This window comes from Paroedura picta, chromosome 1 (assembly GCF_049243985.1).
Source record: "Paroedura picta isolate Pp20150507F chromosome 1, Ppicta_v3.0, whole genome shotgun sequence".
NCBI classification, from domain to species: Eukaryota; Metazoa; Chordata; class Lepidosauria; order Squamata; family Gekkonidae; genus Paroedura; species Paroedura picta.
This window is the reverse complement of record NC_135369.1, coordinates 20,466,257-20,492,795: the sequence shown is the minus strand read 5'-3', so window position 1 is coordinate 20,492,795 and position 26,539 is coordinate 20,466,257. Positions and strand designations below refer to the sequence as shown.

General features: G+C 49.9%; 1 protein-coding gene across 10 annotated transcripts in view; it reads right to left on the bottom strand.

The window, feature by feature from the left end:
- Positions 1-1,141: 1,141 nt before the first annotated feature.
- Positions 1,142-26,539, bottom strand: part of MEF2D (myocyte enhancer factor 2D) — a 203,601-nt gene continuing 178,203 nt past the window's right edge. For 8 of the 10 annotated variants that reach the window (XM_077325471.1, XM_077325425.1, XM_077325442.1 and 5 more), the window contains 5 exons: positions 21,704-21,903; positions 20,603-20,623; positions 15,858-15,984; positions 6,580-6,754; positions 1,142-1,591 (listed from right to left, as the gene is read on the bottom strand). In XM_077325471.1, coding sequence (XP_077181586.1) covers positions 1,264-1,591; positions 6,580-6,754; positions 15,858-15,984; positions 20,603-20,623; positions 21,704-21,903 — 851 coding nt within the window. In that variant the 3' untranslated portion in view covers positions 1,142-1,263. The remainder of the gene's footprint in view (positions 1,592-6,579; positions 6,755-15,857; positions 15,985-20,602; positions 20,624-21,703; positions 21,904-26,539) is intronic. The other 2 variants (XM_077325489.1, XM_077325480.1) reach the window with 1 other exon arrangement.

Sequence of the window (26,539 nt, the reverse complement as noted above, 5' to 3'; positions counted from 1 at the left end):
CCTCCCCTGGCAATATAGAGCTGCGTGGCGCCATCCCATGCAGGGTAGGAAGATGAACCAGGATTCCCTGAGGCAGCCCAGATTGCAGCTGGCAGGTACGAGGAGAAACAAACTCGAGAAACATTCCCACCACCCAGAAGCCACGGTTCAAAGCCCTGAGCCCTGATTTATTGGGGGAAGTGGGAGAATGGGATGCCAGGAAGCCACAGCAATGAGGGTGATCCTGAAGCCTGGGGGAAACATCCTTTGTAGGAGGAGCCGATTGTGAGAATGTCTGCCTGCCTGCCTTGTTGAGCATCCAAATGAAGGGTGGCTTCCGACTGTAATCCAGAAAAAGGTATGAAAGGTTTGGGAAATGCTGTGTTAGAGAGTCAACTCTCTTAAAGCTATTGCATGTCTTCAGCCTGGGCTGACCTGGATAAACTAATTTATTACCTACGTTTCCCCTCCCCGCCCTCCACCTCATGCCACCCCAGCCGCTGCTAGGTGAGGCACAAAGCAGGTGAGGTTAGTCCCACGGAGGGTTTTGACCCTTCTGCCCACCACGTGGGGCTGAGCAAGAAGAAAACCTCCCCACCCCCAGTTTAAAGCAATGCTCCTCGATCCCCCATTTCTGGAGGCAGCCCTGGTGTAGCCCCACCACCCCAAGCCTCTGGAGAAAAGCTCTCTTCCAGTTCTTTGAAACCTCTCTGACATCCAAAGGCACTCTTCTTCCAAAATTAGGACTGACCGTGTATCAGGCGTGTTCTACCCCAATTTCTCACCTAGCCCCTTTCTCTGCAGCATCCACCCCCCCCCCGCCCCCCAGTCCGCCTGCCTTCACCGTCAGTGTCCGATTCCCTTCCCCCTTCCACGCTAGAAGTTTTAATTTTGTTGGTTTCGGGAAAGCCCAGGAACAGCGTGAGAGTCAAGCGGTACCCGGTGCCTCTGAGAGTGTCCGGTTATTGGTGAGGGATCTATAATTCGAGTTTTAGGGACGCTCCGGAAGATCCTCCGGTGTCTCTTTTTTGTACTGCATAATGGTCACCTGCTGCGCTAGAACGGACGCCTACAAAATCCTAAAGCTATTTCTCAGGCAGTTTATAATAAGCCCCCTTCCCGCCCCCACCCACGCCTCCCCGAGCCTCCCCCGCCCTCCTCCCCCAACTCCCTTCCTCGTTTCCCCCGACTCCCGCCTCCTCCCGCCCCCCACGCACACCGTGTAACGTGGGAGCCAAAAGCAGCCCTGGGAGGAGGAGGGAGCTGGGCCACAAGGGGAGTCAGTTATGTTACCCAAGCGTCCAGCCGCATGCGCTTTACGGACGAGTTCTCCCCCTCGGCCTCGGTGGTGGGTCTCAAGAGGCCCAGAGTGGAGCTGAAGTCAGCCCGAGCCTGGTCTTCCCGCTCGTTGCCCTCGTAGGAACTGGCGTTGCTGCTGAGGCTGTCGACGGGTGAACGTCCCGTGGGCTCGTGGCGGGCCTGGTGGGGGAAGGAGGAGAGCGGCGTGGCTGTGTTGCGTTCCCGGTTGGGCGAGACGGGCTCCGACTTGATACTGATGTTTGGGTTGGTGTTGATGGTCAATGTGGTGGCATGGGACAGGTGGCTTCCTTGTCTGGGGAGGGGAGACACAACAGGGACACAAACACACACACACAAGAAGAAAGAGGCAGCGTTAGAACGAGGTCCAACCCGGTCGGGATAGCTTCAGAGGGAAGCCACGTCAGACTGCTGCAGAACAGGTTCAAGTCCAGGAGCACCTCAGAGACTAACAGAATTGGGGAAGGGGGGGGAGTAATAATCTTTCACAACTCAACACTCTCTTCTGACTCTCTAAAGCAGGGGTAGTCAAACTGCGGCCCTCCAGATGTCCATGGACTACAATTCCCATGAGCCCATGGGCTCATGGGAATCTGGGCATCTGGGGAGCCACAGTTTGGCCACCCTTTCCCAAAGCTTATACTCCAAAAGTTCTCTATGGAGCTACTGCACTCATAAAATCATCAAATCATAGAGTTCGAAAGAGCCATACAGGCCATCTTGTCCAACCCCCTGCTCCACGCAAGATCAGCCTAAAGCAAATAAGCTATCATACTAGGTTTTCCAAGCTTTGCTGTCCAAGTTTCAAGGTGCCACTGATGACTCAGCCTAAAGGCTAGGCAGTCTTGCCAAATGGCATCTCCCAGAATGCTCCTTGGGGCTAGAGATGTTTCCTCAGACTCCCTTCTTCTTGGGGTACCATCTCTAAGAACAGCCATTGCTTAAAAACATACGAGCACGCTGGAAAGATAAATTCCAATCCAGTGAGCCATTTGACCATATAGACAACACTGTGCATGGGCCAGGGTTGCCAACCTCCAGGTAGTGGCTGGAGATCTCCTGCTGTTACAATTGATCTCCAGGTGACAAAGATCTCTCAGTGAAAATTGGAAGGTGGATTCTGTGGCTTTATGCCCCACTGAAGTCCATCCCCTCCTCAAACCCTGCCCAAATCAGGCTCCGCCCCCAATGTTTTTAGATATTTGAAAACCTTTTTAAACATGCTTTTCTGTAGACTTCCCACTACCATTGGGTTTTTAAAATTTATTTCTGTTTGGGGGTTTGATCTTTAATAGGACCTTTTGAAAAAATAAGGATTAACTATATAAAAACATCCATGTATGGGGTAGAGATGTGAAGGCCCAGACAATTCGAAAAGGGTATTTTCAAGGACTTTCCAATGGAAACACTGGGACTAGGGGGGAACAGGGTGTGGGAGGGGGGATTTCTACAGAATATGCTTTTCCTCCTTTGAAATGAGTGAAGTGCTTCTGAACGCAAGATTTTATGGGCTCGTATACAGTAAAAAAATTCGGAGTAATTTTTTAAAAATCCATTGAAAATTAGGATCTGCTGCAATTCTGCTTGTGGGAAACTAAGGTACTAACATAAATTCCATAAATATTAATTTAAATATTAAATGTTATTTAAAAAGTAAACATTAATTAACTAAAACAATCTCATTTTGTATAAGTGATTCCGTTTTCTGTTATGAAAGCAGCAAAACAGGCGTAGGTTCTAGAGCAGGGGTAGTCAAACTGCGGCCCTCCAGATGTCCATGGACTACAATTCCCAGAAGCCCCTGCCAGCATTTGCTGGCAGGGGCTTCTGGGAATTGTAGTCCATGGACTTCTGGAGGGCCGCAGTTTGACTACCCCTGTTCTAGAGGAAGGGAAGTTCTGCTGGCTAGATTCGAGTCTGGGAGTGCCTCAGAAACCAACAAGATTTGAGAGGTAGGAGCTTTTGAGAGCCTATGCTTGAAAGCTTATGCTATAAAAACATTGATCTTGAAGGTGCTGCTTAAATTTAACTGTTAAGTATTGTAGATATTTCCACCCCCCCCCCCAAAAAAAAACTCATCTGGTTTTCCCTCAAGGGGAAAAATGGGGAAATATGCTTCAAAATTTTGGGATTCTGGCTTCCTCTGTGGTAGTCCCCATTCTCTCGACTAACGTACTGGAGCAGGGGTAGTCAAAGTTTTTAAAGACTACATGTGTGGAAGGCACAGTGATTCAGAGACAGAGCCTCCACCTTGCAGGCAGAAGGTCCCAGGTTCCATCCCCACCAGCCCCAGTTAAAAGATGGCACATGGGATGAAAGACCTCCGCCTGAGACCCAGGAGAGCTGCTGCCAGTCTGAGTAGACAATACTGATCAGGGGTGGAGGTGGGGGTCGGCCATGTTCTGACTCAGTAGAAGGAAGCTTCGTGTGTTCACGTGTGTATTTAAAACTGTCCCTCCCTGCCCTTGTTAGGATTCAAAATGTGGCACGTCCACAGCAACTGAGCACAATGCACATCGAGTCCAGGGACATGCCTTAATCTGAAAGATGCATCCGTCTCATCCAGAGTCAGCCATCTGGTCTGCCCAACACCATATATAGCCCAGGGGTGGGCTAACTGTGGCTCTGTTGTTGGCAGGGGCTCATGGGAATTATAGTCCATGGACCTCTGGAGAGCCACAGTTTGCCCACCCCTAGCCTGTTCCGATGGGCAGAGGCTATCGCAGGTCTTTCTCAGCCCCATCAATTAGAGAGGTAAAAGGGGGTGAACCTGGGATCTTCCATCTGCAAAAAGTGTATTCTAGCGGGCTGGCCCAGTCTCATCAGAACTCAGAAGCTAAACAGGGTTGTCCCTGGTTAGCATTTGGATCGGAGACCACCAAAGAAGTCTAGGGTCGCTACAGAGAAGTCAGCAACCTCTGGTAGTCTCTCGCCTTGCAAACCCTACAAGTCGCCATAAGTAGGCTGTACTTGGCAGCCCTTCCCATCGCTGACTCCGACACCACTCATCTCTGAAACCCACCAAGGACCGGTCATCCTCTGGCTACAGATGTGCTTCTGACTCGGCCCTTGGTGACAACTAATCTGCCCCACCCTCTTAAGGACAACAAGGAGTGCCTTTGCCACTGAGCTAAAATCAGTCTGGTAGTTCTGCTGAGCCGCTTACATAAGCGCCCGATCCATCACCCGCTTGCGGGTCAGAAGTCAGATCTGGTGGCCTCAGTGGCTCTTCTGCTCCAGCAACAGCTTCGTGCCAGGGGCACATTCAGAAATGTCTGCTGGTGACAGTGGAGAGGTTGAAGCTGGGAGGGTGCAGAAGGGCAGCTCAGCTCAGCTCTGAAATTTCACCTTTCTCAGATCCTTTATCTACTGCTCTCCCCGCTCAACCAAAAGAAGCTGCTCTGAAACAATTCTGAATCCTAGCACAGCTGGCATCTCTCTTCCTATGCTCTCAGTGTTCCACCTTACTGGTCTCTTGTCCTTGGCTTTGTTTTTGCCCACCTGGGGAGATGAACTGCTGATATTGTGTAATGACTTATCGTGTAATGATTGTTCTAGGATTTGGAAGATGCAGGTTCAACCCCTTCCTCCCCAGCTCTGCACACCGGAAGACCTACCTCACAGGGTTGTGTGATGATAAAACAGAGAAGATGAGAAAGACAAGGGCTTGGAAGAAGGGCAGGATAAAGCTGAGAGATTCTTCAGGGGCTACTCCCTCCCCACGGTTCCCTAGAACAGGGGTAGTCAACCTCTGATCCTCCAGATGTTCATGGACTACAATTCCCCTGAGCCTCTGCCAGCAAACGCAAATTGTAGTCCATGGACATCTGGAGGACCACAGGTTGACTACCCCTGCCCTAGAATCTGGGAATATTCTCCCAGGCGCTTCCATTTTCCTAGTACTGCTTTGTCAAAATAGCCCTCTTGGCTTTTAAATCATCCAGAGACCGGCTCTTGCATATGTAAATCAATACAGGAACGGGAATAAATCCTCTGGCGAGTGAGAAAATGAGGTTTAGGCAGCCATCCCTGCAGCAGAAATGGGACACGTGGCGAGGAGGTCTCCAATCTTCTGTAAAACGTTAAGAGGAGGTGAATGTCTCAATAAAAGGGGTCCAAATGTCGGTCTTCAGAAAGTCACAGAATACCACTTCTGCCTATATTTTCTCTTGCTGTGTTCATAGTATCAAAGATGTGTTAAGATTCAACGTTGTCTCATTCGGCTAGAGAAGAAAGCCTGAAATTCTAGGGTTCAGAGTAACTTTTTCAGGAGAGCCCTTTGGATCAGGCCAGTGATCTTTCTAGACCACCACACCCGGTCCCCTGCCAGAGCCTAAGAGCACAAAGACAACAACCCTCCTAGTTCTTTGTAGTCACTGGTATCCAGAGGTAGACTGGTATCCAGAGGTAGACTGCATGGGAACATGGAAGTTTCACTCAGTTGTCATAGCGGAGAAGAACATTAAAAAAAAAAAAAGAACAAGGCTGGGTCCTCCCTCCACCAAGGGAAGCCCAGTGAGGCTTATCTGGTCGTTTGTCTCCCTACAACTTGCATTCAGAAGTGAACATTCAGAGAATGAAAGAAGAAAAAACAAAACACCCATGTCCAAAAGCAGTGCATCCCTGAATAGCAGATGCAACGGAGGGCTGTTACCCTCATACCCTGTTTTGTGGGCATCCCAAAATAATCTGGGTGGCCAGTCCTGGAGAACAGACCCTAGGCTAGATGGACCCTTGTTGTTCCCATACCACAGAATTCTTCTCATTTCATGAAGAACAAGAAGAAGAAGAAGAGTTGGTTCTTATATGCCGCTTTTCCCTACCCGAAGGAGGCGTCGCCTTCTCATTCCTCCCCCCACAACAGACACCCTGTGGGGTGGGTGAGGCTGAGAGAGCCCTGATATCACTGCTCGGTCAGAACAGTTTTATCAGTGCTGTGTTGAGCCGAAGGTCACCCAGCTGGCTGCATGTGGGGGAGTGCAGAATCGAACCTGGCATGCCAGATTAGAAGTCTGCACTCCTAACCACTACACCAAACTGAAGAACCATGGATGGAAGCCTCCGTGTTCAGGCGCAGTACACCTCAGAACACCACTTGCCTGGACGGAAACCACAGGGGACTCTGGGGGAGATCTCCTCCGAAGCATCTGGCCGGCCTCCGTTAGGAGCAGGATTCTGGCTCTGCTTCTTGGGCTGAGTCATGATCCCTCGCTTGCTCCCAAGCAAGGTTCGGGGCAATCTGTACCACCCAGTGCCACTTGCAATCTATTACAATGCACTTACATTAGGTTGCTTAACGATACAGGAACCAGATGCTGCTGCTGTTGCTGCTGCTGCTGTTGCTGCTGTTGCTGCTGCTGCTGCTGCTGTTGCCAAGCAGAGATGTTGCCAAGAGACAGTCCTCCCGGTGAGCTGAAAGCTGGGAGGGATGACAGCTCTGCACTTGTCAGCTGATAGTCTGAAAGGGAACAGAGGGCTTAAGGCTCTGTGAAACGCTCTGTGCGCCTGACGAAGGGGACTCCGGTCTCTCAATGGCTCGGGTTCATAACGTGGGTTTTGGTCACAAGGGTGCCCTTGCCTCTTCTGCTATTTTAGAAACTGGCAGACGCACACACAAAGGCCACAGCTGGGTCGGTACCCCCGTTTCAGGGCAAAGAGAAGTGTGTTGCACTGCAAAGGGATGTGAGCCCCAGGTCAAGAGCAACCCCAGACGGCTCATGTGCACGCACACCCTCACCACCCAAGAGTCCTAATTCCTGTAGCTGAGTACACCACACGACGTGAACACAGACACAAAGAAAGCCTAAAAGATTTTCGTTTGAAGGGGGGGGGGGGAGGTGACAGAAAGGAAAATGTTAATAAAATTGTGTGCCACTAGATGGGGCTGTTGCACACAGCCACCAACATCAGGCAGAAAAACAGGCCTTGCTGTATACTGAACGGAAAGGAGGGAGAACCGGCTCCTTAGGGGCTAGTCACATGACTGCCTGGCCGCATGGCTGCCACCAAAGAAACCTGCACGCTGCTGCCCCCAGGGCTGTGGTGGCGAACCAGTCATGCGCGCCTGCGACGTCACACTCATAAAAACATCGAAAAATGCCTGGCTACATCAGACCGTCTGGTCCGGCATCCTATTTCCAAGCACACCCAAGCCAGATGCTTCTGGAAAGCTCCCAGACAGGGCAGGGTCGATGATGGCTTTCTCCTAGGGATGCCACGTCCCCCCTGGCCACCAGCAGGAAGTGGGGGTGGGAATGGCTGCCAGATCCAGGCTGGGAAGCTCCTAGAGATCTGGAGAGGGGGGGGGGACAGGGACCTCAGTGCATTTGTTTTCTCCAGAGGAACTGGTCTCTGTTATCTGGGGATGAGCTGTATGATTCCAAGGTATCCCCCGGTCCCCCCTAAAGGGTGGCATCCCTACTTTCTTCTGTCATTTGTCCACTGCTAAAGTACACTGAGGTATACTAAGGTAAAATGAGCCTCTTGTGGCGCAAAGTGGTAAGGCAGCAGACATGCAGTCTGAAGCTCTGTCCATTGAGCTGGGAGTTCAATCCCAGCACCCAGCTCAAGGTCGACTCAGCCTTCCATCCTTCCGAGGTCGGTAAAATGAGTACCCAGCTTGTTGGGGGGTAAACGGTAATGACTGGGGAAGGCACTGGCAAACCACCCCGTACTGAGTCTGCCATGAAAACGCTGGAGGATGTCACCCCAAGGATCAGACATGACTCGGTGCTTGCACAGGGGAAACCTTTACCTTTAACCTTTTAAGGTACACTGTCTCTGTTCTTGGGAGTTCCACTCTGTGATCACAGCCCTCCCCTACCAGTCCAAGGGGCCATCTCACAAGGTTATCCGTCTCCCAGAGTGGCAGGTGCCAAGACTCCCTTTCTAAAGGTAAAGGGATTGGAAGAACTGGAAAAGAGTGCTAACAGCTAAGCCCTGCATGTGGCAACACAATGAACACAGTCACACCAAGCTGGCAGGGCCTGCGTGGGGCTCTCAAGCAGAGAAAGGTCTTCCCCACCATGAGCCATCAGAAAGCTTTTAAACTAGAGACCAAAAGGACTGAGCGTGAGCTTCACCACTCAGCCAGCCTCCTCCCGTGGGCTGCCTATTGTCAGAGAAGCCTCCGCAGGGAGACTAGCAGCTGCGCAAGGAGTCCCTCAGTATGGGAACAAGTAAATCGAATGAGCCAGCCACGTCCTTGAGATCCAGTAGCATGGTCTGCCCCCAGAGAAGTTTAGAAATATTTTGCAGGTTTATGTAGCCACAGAATCATAGAATCATAGAACAATGGAGTTTGAAGGGACCTCCTGGGTCATCTAGTCCAACCCCCTGCACTATGCAGGACACTCACATCCCAATCGCTCATCCACTGTAACCTGCCACCCCCTTGAGCTTTCACAGAATCAGCCTCTCTGTCAGATAGCTATCCAGCCTCTGTATAAAAATCTCCAAAGATGGAGAACCCACCACCTCCCGAGGAAGCCTGTTCCACTGAGGAACCGCTCGAACTGTCAGGAACTTCTTCCGGATGTTTAGACGGAATTTCTTTTGAATTAATTGCATCCCATTGGTTCTGGTCCGGGGCAAGAGAGAACAACTCTGCTCTATCATATGGCAGCCTTTTAAATACTTGAAGATGGTTATCAGATCCCCTCTCAGTCATCTCCTCTCTAAGCTAAACAGACCAAGCTCCCCCAACCCCAAAGAAGTTGGCTTTGTCTTCTGCTTTTTTTTAAAAAAATGGACATCACACCAATCAGTTCACTGATTCCGTGCCATCCACTGCTTTGCTCTTGAAAAACGTCCTCGTTCCGGGGGTCAGTGTACACCAGTGCTATTAGTGAGACCCACATGGATACATTTTCATGCCAATGGAGCAGGGTGTGTCTGCATGTAAGTGCCATCATGAAGTGCCAATTCAGCAAAAGACTTCGTAATAGCGGGGTGGGGATAGGGGTTGGTGCCACATCTGTAAGAGCATGGGCATATTGTTCTGCAGCTGCTGGCAAGGACTGAACACAAATACCAGAAAGTCAGTCTTATCCATGGACTGCTGATATTGGTATGAAGCAGGGGTAGTCAAACTGCGGCCCTTCAGATGTCCCTCTGGCAGAGGCTCATGGGAATTGTAGTCCATGGACATCTGTTTGACTACCCCTGGTATGGAGCAACGCTCTACAGAGTTTCAAATGCAAAGGCAGGATCCCGCCCCACTTATATATTAAAAATTCACTAACTCCCATTCATTCGGGAAACCCCTCCAGAGCGGTCCAGACACTCCAGGCCTTTACAGAACCCTGGTTGAGAAAGCCTGGTCTACACATGTGTCTTTTACAGAACCCTGGCTGAGAAAGCCTGGTCTACACATACATAGAATCATAGAATCACAGAACCATAGAGTTGGAAGGGGCCAGACAGGCCATCTAGTCCAACCCCCTGCTCAACGCAGGATCAGCCCTAACCATCCTAAAGCATCCAAGAAAAGTGTGTATCCAACCTTTGCTTGAAGACTGCCAGGGAGGGGGAGCTCTCCACCTCCTTAGGCAGCCTATTCCACTGCTGAACTACTCTGACTGGGAAATTTTTTTCCTGATATCTAGCCTATATCGTTGTACTTGATATCATTGTACATATTGTACATATAGTTGTACATATGTACAACTATATCGTTGTACATATTCACACGCACAAACGAAATGCGTAGTTCAGCACATCCTCCACCCTTCCTCACCGAAAATGGCTCAACCATCCCCACCACGACCACCAAAGCGCAAGCAGCAACTAGTGCCAGTGTTGTTAAAAAAGAAACGGAACGGATTCACAGGGGAGGCTGGTTGACAGCTACTAGCTACGATGACTGCTCGGACCCTCTGTGCTCAGAGACGGTCTGTCACAGGAAGAGGCTGTGGCTCAGTGGAAGAACCTTTGCATGCAGGAGATCCCAGGTTGAATCCAGTTAAAGAACCAGGCCTTAGAAGAGGCAAAAGATCTCAGCCTGAGAACCTGGAGAGCCACAGCCAGTCTGAATCGACAATAGTGACTTGGAACTCCTGTGAGGGAAGTGAGGCTGAGAGAGCCCGGGTATTACTGAAGAAGAAGAAGAGTTGGCTCTTATATGCCGCTTTCCTCTACCCAGAGGAGTCTCAAAGCGGCTTCCAATCACCTTCCCTTTCGCCTTCCCTTTCCTCTCCCCACAACAGACATCCTGTGAGGTGGGTGAGGCTGAGAGAGCACTGATATCACTGCTCGGTCAGAACAGCTTTATCAGTGCAGTGGCAAGCCCAAGGTCACCCAGCTGGCTGCAGGTGGGGGAGTGCAGAATTCAACATGGCATGCCAGATTAGAAGTCTGCACTCCTAACCAATACACCAAATAAATAAAATAAAAAGTGCTTCTTATGCATTTCTTAGAAGCCACTTGTTGGTTAGTCAAGCAGCATGAGACTGTTGTAGAGAAAAGAATACTCTCCCAAGCCAGGAATAAAATAATAGAAAATCTGACCGGGAAGGGGGGGAGGGGGGCAGTGTCCGTAAGTTTCAGGCCAGTTTTTCTGCATAATTTATGTTTACAATTACTTGTACCCCACCTCCTTTTTCAGGGTGGGAAAGGGAAATCAACCGTTTTACTCTGTTCATGTTTCAACACCGAAAGTTTCTCTCTGCCACCTTAACATTAAAGAAGAGCTTTTGTGCAACAGAAACTGGGTTGGTATCTTCTTACGTGGGACGCCCAGAACAAGGAGAAAATGGGAGTCCCCTGGACGTTTGCAATAAAAACCTCGAAAGACAAATCTGCACATTTTTGACAGAGGAGAAAATTTTCTTTTCACCAGAAACTGTCAGTCTCCACACAGATTCCCCTACCCCCTCCCCTGAAGGCGGTTCCATAATATTGTCCCTTTGGGTTTGACGTGAACACAATGAAACCCTATTTTTTGGGTGGGAGGGGGGCTCAGCTGTCTGGTCCTTTCCCATTCTTGCTTTGGGTGTCTGCAGTTTCTGTCCGCCCCTCCCCCCCATGCATGCATGCACACAGGCACACACACACAGGCACACACCCTCAGCTGTCAGATCTTGCTCCAAAGCAAAGACTGAACAGCTGCAAAATTCGCTGGGGAAATGCAGGGCACCCCTTCCCCCTCAGACTGTTGTAAGAAAAATAGAAGAACTTCAGAAGGGCCTGCTGGATTAAACCAAAGAGGTCCACTGAGTCCAGCATCCTGTTTCACAAAGAAAGGACTCAGATGCTTTCGGGAAGCCCATAAGTTAAAGGTCATGGTTCTTCCCACCAGAACAAGGGGGTCACATTTGGCTATCACGGCTAATAAGCTATTGAGATACCTACTTTTGGGATAAAACAAACTTATCCTGCTTGAGTACAGTAGACAGGGGCGTAAGCTTAGGAATGGATGGAGCAGAATTGTTCTCTCTTGCCCCGGAGGGACGGGCCAGAAGCAATGGGATGAAATTAATTCAAAAGAATGGCTCTCCTGAGCAATTTCAGTGGGTAACAGAGGCTGTGAGACAGTCAGATCAGGACCACAGCGCCCCCTTCCAACAAGAGCTGGGGCCATTTCGCACGGGGATCTTTGTTGCAAATTGGTCACTGAATGAAAAATCGCCATTTAAAATAGTGGAATTCGTTGTTTTGCACACCTGGCTTTGTAGTGGAATCAGTTGCGTTTTTTAGCGTTTCCCACAGGCTTCCGGTCTCGGCAGAAATCGCTAGAAAGGAAGCGCTATTGCCAAGCTCGTCCCGCCCCTGGCCGTCAAGCAGCCAATGGGCAGCCGTTAGCATGCTCCCAAACAGCCCCTTTCCCTTTAAGAAAGGTTTAAAAAAAAAAAAAACAGACCCATAGCAACGAATCTAGGTAGATTCCTTGCAACGGAGAGACCCATCCAGCTGCCTAATGTGAGCTGTCGTTTGATTGTATGATCGTTGGCACGCTGCCTCGAGTGATAAAAAAAAAATCCCCCCCCCCTCTCACGGCCCCGATTTTGGGCTGAATTAATGTGTAAAAAATAAAGGGACTTTATTTCAGCAAACGGGCTTTTATGTGGTTTGTGCTTAGTGACTAATGGTGAAGGACTGAAGCCAGGGAAGCCTCTAAACAGAAAGAGGCTCACCGGTGCGTTTATCCCCGCTCGCTCCGAGAAAAAAAAATGGCGATCGCTTCGCCGGAAGTTTGGAGGACAGGCTCAGGAGGAGGGACTTTGAAGAACCCGCAACAATGGTAACGCACAGGTCTTTAGCGCTAGTGTTGCAGATTGGTTGCAGGAGTGTATCGCTATCCGGAGGGTGAATCCACTTTTCTGGATTCCCCTGAAAGCGCTAAAACGAAGCGCTTTTTGCTGATCGGTTTCAGGAGTGTTGCAGATTGTCTACGACGTCGTGGGTAATGCCAAATTAGTAGCGTTTTCAATTAGCAACCATTGTGCTATTTTTAAGCCGTGCGAAATGGCCCCTGGTATTTGCCCTGTTACAGGAAACACGCAGGCAACACGCAGGCCATCAACGTGTGTCATCTGACTTAGCACACAGTTTGCGTGGGTGGGGAGTGGGGAGGCTTAAACCTGCTTCACTCCACATCCCTGACCCGAACTGGGATCAGCCACTGATAAAAAGTGCTCAGATACCTTCTCTCATCGGGAGCCAAGATTTCCACCCATCAGAGTTCCAAAGCTCACTATGCTGAGTGTCAAGATACTGTGGGGCAGGTGGCTGGGGAAAGATATGAATACAGGGGCGGCATCCCACTTTTGCAAACTGGACGGCTGTTCCAATTAAACGGCACTGGCAGCGGCCTGCATGGTGAAGACATGAAGCTCCTTTACACTGACTCAGCCCATCGGGGACAGTACTGTCCACTCAGAGCAGCAGTGGACCTCCAAAGGTTGCAGGTCTTTCATATCATCTGACCCTTTTACTGGAGAAGCCAGGGACAGAACCTGGGACCTTCTGCCTTCTGTGCAGGTTCTCTGCCACTGAGCTGCAGCCCCCGTAGATGGACCTTGGCTTCCGCACAAACTGGGAGATGCCTGTAATACGAGCAGCACAACTATCCGGGGTGGGTGTGGGTGGGTGGGATGGGGGCAGGGCGTCTCCACCATAAAGGAGGACGGCAGATCCCAGGCTCTTCATTACGGTGACCCACAGGTCCAAGTTTCCTTCGGCCCAAGGGCATCCACCTAGTTCAGCCTTCCATTTTGTGCAGTGGCTAACTAACCAGGTGGTTTTGAGAATCTGACAAACGTCACGCAAAAAGTTGCAGGTGCCCCCACTAAGAACCTGGCTCCTCTTATGTTCTTACACAGGAAGTGTTGGTGGCTACAGGCCGCTTCAAAGAGGGGATTGATAAACATCTGGAGCAGAGGTCCATCAATGGCTATTACGCAGGGGTAGTCAAACTGCGGCCCTCCAGATGTCCATGGACTACAATTCCCACAAGCCCCTGCCAGCGAACGCTGGCGCACCTCCTGATGGCCCCCGGGTTTTGGCCACTGTGTGACAAGGTGCTAGACTAGATGGGCCACTGGCCTGACCCAACATGGCTCCTCTTAGGTTCTAACCTCAAGTAAGCAGCATTCCCACATGCATGGTCTGTCCACATGGAGGTTATATTCCAGCCTCCGACCACCATCTCCTTCTCTATTACTCCCTCTAATCTCCTCTTAAGAGTCTCACTCATTCTATTGATCCTCAGTTTACTTGATCAACTTATGCACGGAGTGAAGGAAAAAAAATACCAACTCAGTGTGGAAAACACTGAGTCCAGGGTCAGATCTTGGTGCCAAGAGTAATGGCAAGGCCAGAGATGCCCATTGTGGGCGGCTGGTTTGGAACCCACGTGCAGAGGCTTCACAATCTGCTTTTGGTTCCCAAACCACCGGTTGGGAAACACAGAAGTAGGAAATAATGGAAATCCAACAGGAGCGATGATCAATGCCGGCTGGTTGGTGGGCAGCTCTCCTAGGAGCAAGGCAAGCCACCCGCTGGTATTCTCTGATGAACCGCTTGGACCTGTTCTGGCTGACATGTTATGTTACAATTGTTAGTTGTCATATATTGTTATAACGTATTGTTGTTATAACTATTCTGTTCTATGATGTTCGATGTAAACCACCCAGAGCCGTATGGAAGCGTGGTATAAAAATGTAAATAAATAAATAAACCCTTTAGGTGCCTAAAGGTAAAGGTATCCCCTGTGCAAGCACCGGGTCATGTCTGACCCTTGGGGTGACGCCCTCTGGCGTTTTCATGGCAGACTCAATACGGGGTGGTTTGCCAGTGCCTTCCCCATGTGCCTACGCATCAATAAATGCGAAGATTGTAAGGTTCTTCCGGCAGGTTTCTGGTTGGGGGCCAAAGCTAACATCTACCTATTTATGGCCCCACCCACTCGTCTATTCACTCATCTGTCCATCTATCTGTGCACTGAGTCACTCCCAAATCATCCTAAATTTCTGGGAGCACTCAACACCCACAACAGACACTTTACGGCAGTATCGTTGCTGTTTTAGCCTGTTGCTGTTTATTTAAATTAATTTTAAATTTCAATCTGCTGTGATTGTGTCTTTTATATTTTCCACACACCGCCCTGAGTCAGCTTGCTGGGAGGGCGGTCTAAAAATCCAATAAGCTAAACTAAACTAACTAAATGTGCCTCTTGCTCCTACCGAATTTCTGCCACTTCCTACTGCTAACAGCATCAGCACACCCTGCAAAACCAAACAGAACCCAACTCTCCATCAGCTGCAGAGACATCTCCAGGTACCTGTATTGGTAGATGGCTCCCTTGCAGAGAAAAGGAACCCACCGCGAACCCAAAGATTGAGCCCCCTCTCTCCCCAAGCATCTATTTGTGAGTTATGGCAACAATGACCAAGAGAACCGGCATGATCTGCCGCCGCCCTGAGAAAAACATCGCTCGCAAGCAGACAGATGCTAGGCCACATCTGCTAATTAAACAAGGCGTGTTCATCTTCCCGCCTCATTCCATTCCATTCTTTTTGAGACTTTCTGCTGGATCTCCATCATGCTCCGTGTCCCCTTCAGGCTTCTAGTCCTTAATTCTAAAGACTCTTCCCTCTCCCTCCCTGCCTCAAAAAACACCATTCTTTATCCTGGAGCACAACAAGGACGGCTAAGAAAGCCGACTCCTTTGCAACGTACTGGAGGAGGGTTTTCCGGACATTGTGGATCACCAAAAAGACAAATCAGTGGGTTCTAACTCAGATCAAGCCTGTCCCTAGAAGCTACAAGGAAGAAACTGAAGCTGTTGTCCTTTGGTCACATTCGCATTCTGAGAAGACGTGCGTCACTGGGAAACGCATTAATGCTACGAAAAGTGCTTTACCTTGTTTATGGAACCCTCTGCTGAGAACACCGGCATGCAAACATACGATTTAGCTAAGCGAGCGGGTTCTCAATGGGCAAGACTCTTTTCCACATAGGAATGCATCGCCAAGATGGGCCTCCATTTCAAGGCAGGGAGGGGAGAAATGACCCATCCGCTCCATCCGAAGCTCGTGCAGACAATGCTCTGTGGGGCTTACCTGTGTTATATGCCGTGGGCATGGCCGAGAAGGGCAAGCCCTGTGTCAGGAGACTCGGAGTAGCCACGGAAACGACTGGGGTGGTCAAAGAATGTGTCGCTTGAGACACAACAAGCCTCTGAGTGTTCTGCCAGAGAAAGCAAGCGAGAGAAAGGGAAGGTGGTATTAGCGGAAAACACGGCAACATCCTTCGGGGCAGGTTTTCCCACCCTTGCTTTGGGAGCAGGAGGGCTTCTGGCTTCCTCTGTCAAACCAAACTCTCAAAGGGCAGTTTGAAATTATTTCATCAACCAGCGTTAGGCCTAACAATGATCTGGCATCATACATGGCTGCATACATCCTGCCTTAATCCTGGCTGATCCCCTTGTCACCGTGCAGGGTCAGGAGACCCTGTGACAGAAAGAGGGACGGCAGTGAAACCAACATCTGTTCAGGTAAGCCAGGGTTTGAAGGATTCTCTGAGAACCGCATCTTGGTTCTGCCAGCTAACCATGGTTTTGTCTTCTGCCTGAACTCAGCCAGGAACTCCTTCTCTCCTAGGTTTGGTCACAGAATCCTAGAGTTGGAAGGGGCCATATAGGTCATCTAATCCAGCCCCCTGCTCACTGCAGGATCAGCCTAAAGACTAGGATTTCCAATAGCCAGGAGATTGACTTCAGCGCCTTTGACACCGCTCTGCCCTTCTGCAGGAATACCGGACACGTGCAAGCAAATGAGATACAAATATGCCTCACTTGCATAATTGTGCAAGCCACAGAGATTCTGCTCAGATCACCCTGGAGGTCCCTTCCAACTCTATAATTCTTAAGTACTATATAACAGAGGTAGTCAACATGTGGTCTTCCAGATGGTCGTGGACTACAATTCCCATGAATCCCTGCCAGCAAACGCTGGCAGAGGCTCATGGGAATTGTAGTCCATGGACATCTGGAGAACCACAGGTTGACTACCCCTGCTATATATGACAAACTGCCCTGAGCCTTCAGGAAAGGGCAGGATATAAATCTAATAAATAAATAAAACCTGAGAGGCAGAAAGCACTGGTGTGTGTGTGTGTGTGTGTGTGTGTGTGTGTAGAACCCCAATTTTAAGGATTTGAAAGCCAACCTAGGAAGGAAAGGTAAAAATCAGAGGCAATGTAAAGTCTTGGTGCCTGAACACCCACAGTGTCCCTGGGAGATTTCCAGGCTCCGATGCCATATTTCCCAAGGCGAGTACAGAGGCGCTCTGCTGCTGCACAGACCACAGTTGCGCCCCTCCGCAGCATGAGTCGACTCCCGAATCACAGAGCCCAGACTAAGCCAAGGGAGATAATTATTAAGCCGTCAAGCCAGGGGAAGCCAGTTTTTCTGGCAGGCGCCTGCAGCTGACATGAGCTGGGGCTGTGACCACTGTCCCCATCCTCCCCAGAGAATCTGAGACCGAATTCTTTTCATGGTGAGGCTGGGATGTCCGCTCCCTCCCTTTTCTTCACTCGGAAGGTCACCTCAGGTCCTTTAAATGGCAGGAGGGAGGAGTGTGTGTGTGTGTGTGTGGGGGGGGGAATAACAGGCAAGCCTCGAGATACAGGCTGGGGGCTCCGGAGAGGACAAATCCTTGAGCCCTTGAATATTTTTGAGCCCCTGTTAATTTTCAGAATTCACTGCCAGCTCCTTCCTCTACCTTCCAGGTCTTGATCCACTCGGGAACGATTCCAGATAAACAAAATTACAGAGTTCAGTTGCATCTTAAAGGCCAACGCAGTTTTCCAGGGGACAGGCTTGTGTGAGTCAAAGCTCACTCTGTCCGTGTTTGCCACTCTGGAATGGCTCCCTCTCAGAGAGATTAGATGGCAGGGATCCATTCCCTGACCGGGCCCCCGGCTTTATCAACATATCGAGTGGTCAAATCCTGAGGGGACAGCATGGATTGCACCCCTGCAGGCAAGGTTTCCCTTTCTGACCACCGGTGCTGCTCCTCTGCAGGGGGTTCTCCTTGGTCTGGGTCAAGAATCTCTCCCAGCCCTGGTATTTTACGTTTTTGCAGAACTTCAGCATAAGAGAATCTACTCATCGCATCCAAAGTTTAAGCTAGGATAAAATGTTCTTAGCTCTTTAAGATGCCCCCCCACTCCTGTTTATTTTAAGTCCATCGCTGAATGTATGAAACCTCAGGCGATAAGAAGTTCCCTCTGCATTGGCTGAGCTTCGATAGGCCATTTGCAAGAGGAGAAGGAATACCTTCAGTTTTAATGTTGCACTGTGGGAATCAGAGATCTGATCACTGTGGGAATCACTGTGCACTGTGCACTGTTTTAATGTTGCACTGTGGGAATCAGAGAGCTTTCTCCACCCTGCCCTTCCTCCAAAGCACTCAGGATGGCTGAACAACAGCCCCAGATGGCAAAGTTAAGCTGAGAAAATGTGGTGGGTCCACAGTCACAACCAGCAAGGCTCTTGGTGGCGTGAGGATTTGAACCCGGTCCCCTCAGAGCCAGATGCTTCTCTTGCCTTAGGCTGCTGTCTCTGGCTTCTCCCAGGCCACTCTCTCACTCTCCCAAAAAAAAATTTCAGACTTTTCTCACTGAATGAAGCATCTTTCTACATCTTAGCTTCTTTTGCTGTTGAGCATCTTTTGCAAGCACACGATTCACACAGCACCCAACATTAACCAGGACAGGTGAAGCGGAGACTGGAAGAGCACAGAAGCGAGAACAGCGCCAACAACGGCCACTCGGAGCATGCAGGATGAGCACACGAGAGTGACCCTTTTCTCCATGCAGTCTGGTTCACGGAAGGCGTCCCTATTCCAGGGCTTGTTTGTATGTGAGCCGAGGCCAGCCATTGCATCAGGCATGCCGGGTGGCTGCTGAGGGCAGAACTGAGCAGGGGGCAATGGAAGCAGGGTGGGGAGGCAGCTCAATGCAAGGCATGAAGCTGTCGAGCCTGAACCTCTCCCCCCTGACAATCAATCGGCCTATTTATGCTTGCCACAAAACAGCCACTCGGTGCCATCTTCTGCTGGTCGAGGTTGTCAAACCTGGAGCCTTCTGCACGCAAGGCCTGGGCTCTACATCACTTCTACCTGCCTTCTCTTGCCTTTGGCCCCTCTAGATCAGGACTGCATGGCCCAAGTGATTACACGGGCCTAGGCTGGCCAAGAGTCCCACAGGTTAAGTTTTGCTATCCAGGAGCAGCAACAGGAGGGAGAGAAAAAACAGCAGCGACACAGATCACTACATCACTTCTAGGGACAATCCAGAAGTGATAAAGTGTAGCTCTAAGAATCATCAGATACTCTAGGATAAAATTCCTGGCAATTTCTAGAGCTCCCTGTCAATGGCACAGGGACACTGCGCACACCCTATATGTCCACTCTCTCATCCCGCCTGCCCTACATGAGCCCCAATCAACCCTGACTGGAACCAAGGGGACTGTATGGTGAACATAATCTGCAAGCAGGCCCTGCCATGTGGTATCAGCAGGTCTTGCCCCATGAATTCCAAGGTGCAGATCTGTCAGAACACAGACAGAATTGACCTGGATAGGCTATTGCAACAGGCCTAGTGCCAGCTTTCCTCTGTGATCTGAAAGAACCACATAACAAGTTGCACAGTGGTCTGGGGAAAGGGCTGTGGGAATGCCTGTTTTAAGGATAGCCCAAAGCAGCAGAAGGGAGGAACACAACAGGAAGGCAGTTCCAAGGAAACTGCTGATCAGCTGACCTTCTAGAGAGAGTCACAGAATCATAGAGTTGGAAAGGACCTCATGGGTCATCTAGTCCAACCCCCTGCACTATGCAGGACACTCACCGTCAGAAGTGAGACGCGTGATCACGGAAGGGCTTCCTCTGTGGTAGCACCTTGACTCCAAAACTCCCTCCCTACAGCTGCTCATCCAGCAGTTAAGTTTGGTAAGTTTTAGGCAGGTGGTGAATTTTTTTTCCGTTCATGCAGGCTTTTGGCTGAGAACCGATGTGAGGGTTGGGGCGGGGGACACAGCTCTTGTTCCCTGATTAACCCAACAGGATTGGTTTTCTCGGCTAGCTGTTGCTTTTACTGATTAATGATATTTTAATTGATTTTTAAAAAAATGTGGCTAGTCACTGTTAATTACTGATGAATAATGCCGGGCGTTTCAGTGACAGCAGTTGAGAGCAAGCTGCCTTCGAAGTCAGGGAGTCTTTTTATGCAGCATATTTTTTTCCTTCCAAAGCAAACAGAACGTATGAGGATAGTAAGGGGTGGGGGGTGGAGGAGGGAGGTGTCAAAGGTCAATTCTGTCTGTGTTCTGACAGATCTGCACCTTGGAATTCATGAGACAAGACCTGCTGATACCATGTGGCAGGGCCTGCTTGCAGATTTCGTTCACTGCCAAAACAGAGAACTGGGAACATTTCTAATTTCCATCCCAGTTCAAAAGAGCCAACCCACCCTCCTCAAAAAGGAAAGCTAAAAGTCCTTCAGAATTTTGGAATCATCCCTCTCATGGATGAGAAGGGCACACAATGTCTACGCAGCTGCCGGGATGACACCAACTGGCAAGAGGGCAAGTTGCCAACCTACCTTTTGGCCCCACTCAGGTTTTCAACACCTGGGCACCAAGAAGGTCCAGATTTTCCTAGTGAATCCCCCCCATGATTCCCCTTTCAAGAGACCCCCCTTACCGTCTGAAAACACACTTGGTTAAATGGGACAAAAAAATTCAAACAGGAGCACACGCAAGCACACACATGCACACACACAAAACAGAAGGCAGGAAACTTACCAAATCCAAATGATCCTCTGTCTGGGAGCGGAACAGAAATGAAACCAAGGGAGACAATTAAATATAACCCCTAATGTTGACCTCGCTCCTAGCCCTAGCCAAGAATCTCTCTCTCGTAAGGACACATTAAAAAGGCCTGGTGTGACACTGGTTCAAAACAACCGTGAAAGAACAGAGTATGTTTAAACAGTGGGAAACATTCACGCTGTGACACATTTCTTGCCTAGATGGTCATCGGGCTGTCAGAGAAGGGCCTTCTTTGAAACTTTTCTGCACATGCAGTATGTGTAAACAGAGCCTCCTACGATGTCCCCTGACCTCCCCCGCCCTCCCCAGGCTGAATATCAGTGCAATGAATCTTCAGCATGTCTCTAGCTGAATGAATTCTCAGGAATTATTTCTCATACAGGCTGAAATCAGAGGTGTTGCATCAGGAGTGGATTGGGAAAGGACCAGGAGGTGAGTGTCAGCAACAGCAGTCATAACCCATCCCTCCTCCAAGAAAGGAAGGAGGCATCAGAGGAATCTTTGTCCATCATCACCAAGATCTGAGTCAGACCCCAAAACACTACCAGTGACACAGGGGCTTGGCCTGGCTTCTACTGGGCCACCTCCAAGGCAATGGCTGAGAGAAAGACAACATGGTATAGCCCGATTTTGTCAGATCTAGAAAGTTAAGCAGGGTCAGGACTTGGAAAGGCAACTGCCAAGGAAGACTCTGCAGAGGAAGGCAATAGAAAGCCAGCACTGTTGCTGGAGTCACAATAAATCAATCGGCTACAACTTGACAGCACCTCACACAAACAAAAGGCAATGTCCCATTGGGAATATTCATGAGAAGCTAAATGACCCCTCCATCCGTGGCTGTGCAAAAGCTTCTAGTTGTGCCTGCACACACTGTACATTCAGCATACTGATCTGCAAGGAGACGGGCCCCAATGCTGATCTAACTTAGGAACAGACTCAGACAGCGCCAAAATCAAGCAATGACCAGCTTCCAGCTCAACGCCTCGGAAGGCCGGCCGACGCCGATGGCCCCTGAGCCGTGCTAGCCCTTTAAAACGCTAGCCCCAGCCTGCCTTCATCGTGGGCGAGACTCACCAAATGATGCATGAGTCCCTTCCCGCTCTGTGAAGTGATGACGCGTAAGTCTGGTTTGCGGTTGTTGGCGGCCAACTGGTTGCCGTGGGAGGGTGGTGGCGGAGGAGGGGGCGACTTCGCAGGGATGACCTTGCCCATGCTGTTGCCGTTGGACACGGGGAGGAGGCCAGGGGAGGCTCTGGCACTGACATAACCGTTCCCTAAAGAGAAAACAGAGAAAAATTGTGTTTAGGGTAAGGTGACCAGATTTTAACACTGGTAAAGCGGGACACCATTGACCGGGGGGGGGGGGGGGGGTCTTGATTAAAAATTTGGTCTATATGGAGCAACAAAAAGTTTCATATTACCCATAGAATGCAAAAATAATATTGTTATATATATATATATTTTAATTTGAACGTAATAAGTACAACTTGCCAGGTGCCCCCAGATGTCCTTCCAAAAGTGAGACAATCTGGTCACCTTATTTTAGGGTCATGCTGGAGGGTCACATGGAGTAGCCTCATATATGTCACAGCATGGCTCTTCACTGCATTAGGTCCTCATGTCTACTGGGCAAAAAGAAAGTGTCCGAGGGGGGAAAGGCCAGGATCCAACCGTTTTTCTGGACAGGGCTTGAATCTAATGATTAGGCACACACTATAACAGGGATTCCCAACCAGGGGTTCATGGACCTCTGGGGGTCGACGGGAGCTCTGAAGTGGTGCAGTATTGGGGGGGGGGGGGGTTTCCCCAAGATTTCTTCTCAGCTTCTGTTCTTCTTTCCAGCCTACATGAGGCAGACTGGGGGGAGGGAGGCATAGGGAGGAAGCAAAGGGAGGGATTAGGAGGTGGGTAGTGATGTCACTTCCAGGGATGTGGTGGGGTGTGGCCAGCTGACATCACTTATGGGACTCCTTGAAGTCTGAAGGACATCACTTCTGGGACTCCTCCATGACCAAAAGGCTGAGAAAGGCTGCACTACAGGATCAGGGGAGGAAGCCCGCATTGGTGGTCTCTGTTCTTGACTCCTCTTCATACTAATTATTGTTCATAATTTTGTAGTATCTGCCCCAGGAATGTTGATCTCTCTGGACATTCAAATTTGAAAGTTGCACGATTTAAAAAAAAAAAAGACTTAAAGGGGGTCTCCAACCTGAAGCTACTGAGCTAACCGGTAGGTTGGACAGAAGAGACGGGGAATTATTAGCTTATCACGCATAGGAACAAGGCTCCTTTAGACTATCCACCCCCGGTTGTGTTCTGCATAGTAAGGAAATAACCAAGCAATATATACCGTCAATCAGCAGGCTTTGTAGCCTTACCTCCTAACAATAATTCAACATCACCCTAGTTTGTGTTGATGTTGATATTGTGATGACACACACACAGTATATATACTTGGACTGGATCCAGCCAGCTCTTCCTCTCAATCTTGTCCAGTCCCCCTCTTTATGACAGCCCCTGTTTCACATGGTTTTTGGACACGCCTGTTCCATAATGAGTGAGCGAATGTAATGAAGCTTTAATAGACAGCTTTAAAAAGTGATTAGACAGATTCATGAAAGACAGTGGCTGCTAGCCATGGTGACAAAAGGGAACCACCACATTCAGAGGCAATAAACCTCTGAATACCAGGGCTAGAAGGCAACATCTAGGGAAGGTCTCGGCCTCCCTGCCCTGTTGCTGGCCCTGCAGAGGGACTGGCTGGCCCCTGGGTGAGGCAGGAGGCTGGACTAGACGGACCCTCACTGGTCTGACCCAGCAGGGCTTTTCTGATGTTCTTATGAGGGGAAGGCCCGGCCTCTCTGCCCTGCTGTTGGCCCTCCAGAGGAACTGGCTGGCCCCTATGTAAGACAGGATGCTGGACTAGCTGGACCACATATCAGATCCAGCAGGGCTCTTATGTTCTTGCTGATTACGGTTCGCATACAGTTCCTCACTGCGCTTTCCTAGCAAATCTCCTAATGAGTCCTTAACAGTAGATTCTCAAACCAATGTGGGAGGGGAAATCAGTTGCAGATGTAATGTCACAATTATGCCGAGGGGTATAAATGAGCGTTTGAACCACAGTTTCCACGCTCCAGGTGACTAACCCTGCTCCGGCTAGTCTGATTACTCTCTGAGACAGACTTCCAAGATGGGAAAAAAGGCCAGGGCAAAGGAGCTGAGGTCCTGAGAACGTCCGAGGTCTCTGCGAGGGTCTCCTCCACCCCCCCCCCCAGCCCTCCTCTCGCTTCCCTGCTCCTGTTTCCTGGAATGAGGGGAATGTTTCGGTGACGTCAATGCTGACATTCACAGACCCTGCCAAGTTACAAGCTGGAACAGCCGCTCACAACAGCTGACATGGGGGCTGCTTTGGAGACGGGAGAGGAGCTGAGTGGGGTAGGGGGGGGAGCACGGTAGGGGCCGTGTGTGTGCGTGATTGACAGGGACAGCAAGTGTGCATAGGAGTCTCGGGCAGGGCTGATCTTTGGCATTTCAGTACCTTAAGTGAAATGTAAAAGGGGTCTCTCCTGCCTCCGGCCAGGCCCCCTGGAGTCTCAAGCCTCTCCCTCTCAAGCTGGTCATGGCCAGTTGACAAACGTGCCCCGCTCCCTTGTGTCTTCATGTTAGAGAACATCAGAAGAGCTCTGCTGGAGCAGGCCCAGGGTTCATTTAGTCCAGCACCATGCTTCACACGAACAGTCCCTCCAGAGCAGGGGTGGTCAAACTGCGGCCCTGCATATGTCCGTGGACTACAATTCCCATGAGCCCCTGCCAGCGAATGCTGGCAGGGGCTCATGGGAATTGTAGTCCACTGACATCTGGAGGGCCACAGTTTGACTACCCCTGCTCTAGACAACCAACAACAGGACACAGAGGCCGAGGCCTGCCCCTGATGTTGCCTCCTTGCTCCTGGGATGCAGAAGCGGCCGTTCAGAATGGAGAAAGAATGGATAACATCAGAAGGCGACTGAACTCGGAAACGGCAGGCGTGGCCTGTCCCGTCACCATGCTGCTGGAAACGGAAAAAACACGTCTCCAAAAATTATTCCCTGCGCACAATTATTTAAAAAGTTACCAGAGGCCTGACTGCTCTAGCATCTCAGCCCAAGGCCAGGATGTCTCAGCAGCCAAATTAGAACCGTAACCACCCACCGCCATGCGGTAATTAAATAAATCAAAGAGGCGTTTTTTTAAAACAAGGGATTCGGGCGACATTTCTGAAGCAACCCAGAACTATGAGCTTTAACAAGGGCCTTTCTTTTTTTTTTTTTAAGGAGGGGGAGCTGCTTTGGAAGCTGACAAGGTCAAAGAAGTAATGGCGGGCGAAGCTCGATGTCTAATTAAAATTGGGGCTGAAAAACCAGCTCATCTGGGACTCTCCGGTCGTGGCCCTACAATGCGGGTTCCACTCCCTTGCTCTCTGAGGGTAGCTTTTTAAAGTGTATAATTATGTCAGCCTCCCAGATAAGTTTTTTTTGCAGAGACGATATCCCCAATTGGGCTTGGTGAGGCTGTTCTTTGCTACGTTATATTTTCAGCTGCCAATGTTTTTAAACACTGGGTGTTTTAGCTGCATTACTTGGGAGTTCTTTTGGTATGCTGCTTTGTATATTCCATAGTAAAAGCACCATATACCTGTATAAAGCGCATACTTAGCTGCCTGGCTGCAAAAAGGTGCTGTGACAGTGCCCAGCAAGTCTCTCCCCTCTCCTTCGTTTATCCTCCCCCCAGACAAAGAGTTCTGTTTCAATCTAAAACTTACATCAAGCAGCTTTGGGAGATTTGAGGGTCAGTGGCAATCGAATGGTTTCACCCTCCCTGTGAAATGTTTTACAGAAGGATCAACACAGCTACTGCATTCATTGTCTGAACCTACTAGAAACCTAAGGATCAGAAGAACGAACACATGAATCCAAAAGATGACCGGGTGCAAAACGAAGCCAGGGCACCTTTAAGATTTTTTTTAAATATACTAGTCTTGTGGGAGAAACCACACCTGCAAAAATTTTCCTCTCTCTGCATCAGTACCAAAAAGCTACCAAGACCCTGACATCACCTGGGCAGTGTGACAGCCATATGAGAAACAACAAGAATCTTGTACACTTTGAGACCGCAGTGGGGCCAAAGGGCTAAGGCCAAGCGGTAAAAACCAAAACACAAAGAGTCTAATGCATTTACTTTAAAAGCCACTTAACGTATCAAATAACAGGAATCGCATTTAAAAGAGCGTGCCTAGTACCCAGTGGTCAAGTACGTGTCAGTCATCCTAGCGCCATTGGCCAGATCAGTAGAAGGCGGCATCAAAACCCAGCAGTTTGGGTGGTTGCCGAGGCCCAGATCTATTAAAAGGACCCACCAGTCGAGACCCAGTGTGGCCATCTTGCCTCTGTGTTGGCACTGATCCAGCCTCATCAAGGTGGCACATGCTCTCTCCAATGTCTCCGGTGGAACCGGACTAACAGAAAATAACCCCCGAGGTGTTCTCCAAAGATGCAAAAGTCTCTGGGGCAGTTTATCTACACCGCTCCTTTCCATCTCTTTTTAGCTGTACCTCCAGTTCAGGGGTGGCTAAACTGTAGCTCTCCAGATGTCCATGGACTACGATTCCCATAAGCCCCTCCCACCCCTGCTCTGGATCAGAGGTCCCCAACATGGTGTCCTTGGGTGCTGAGAGCCAGTTTGGTGTAGTGGTTAGCAGACTTCTAATCTGGCATGCCGGGTTCAATTCTGCACTCCCCCACATGCAGCCAGCTGGGTGACCTTGGACTAGTCACAGCACTGATAAAACTGTTTCTGACCGAGCAGTAATCTCAGGGCTCTCTCAGCCTCACCTCCCTCACAGGGTGTTTGTTGTGGGGAGAGGAAAGG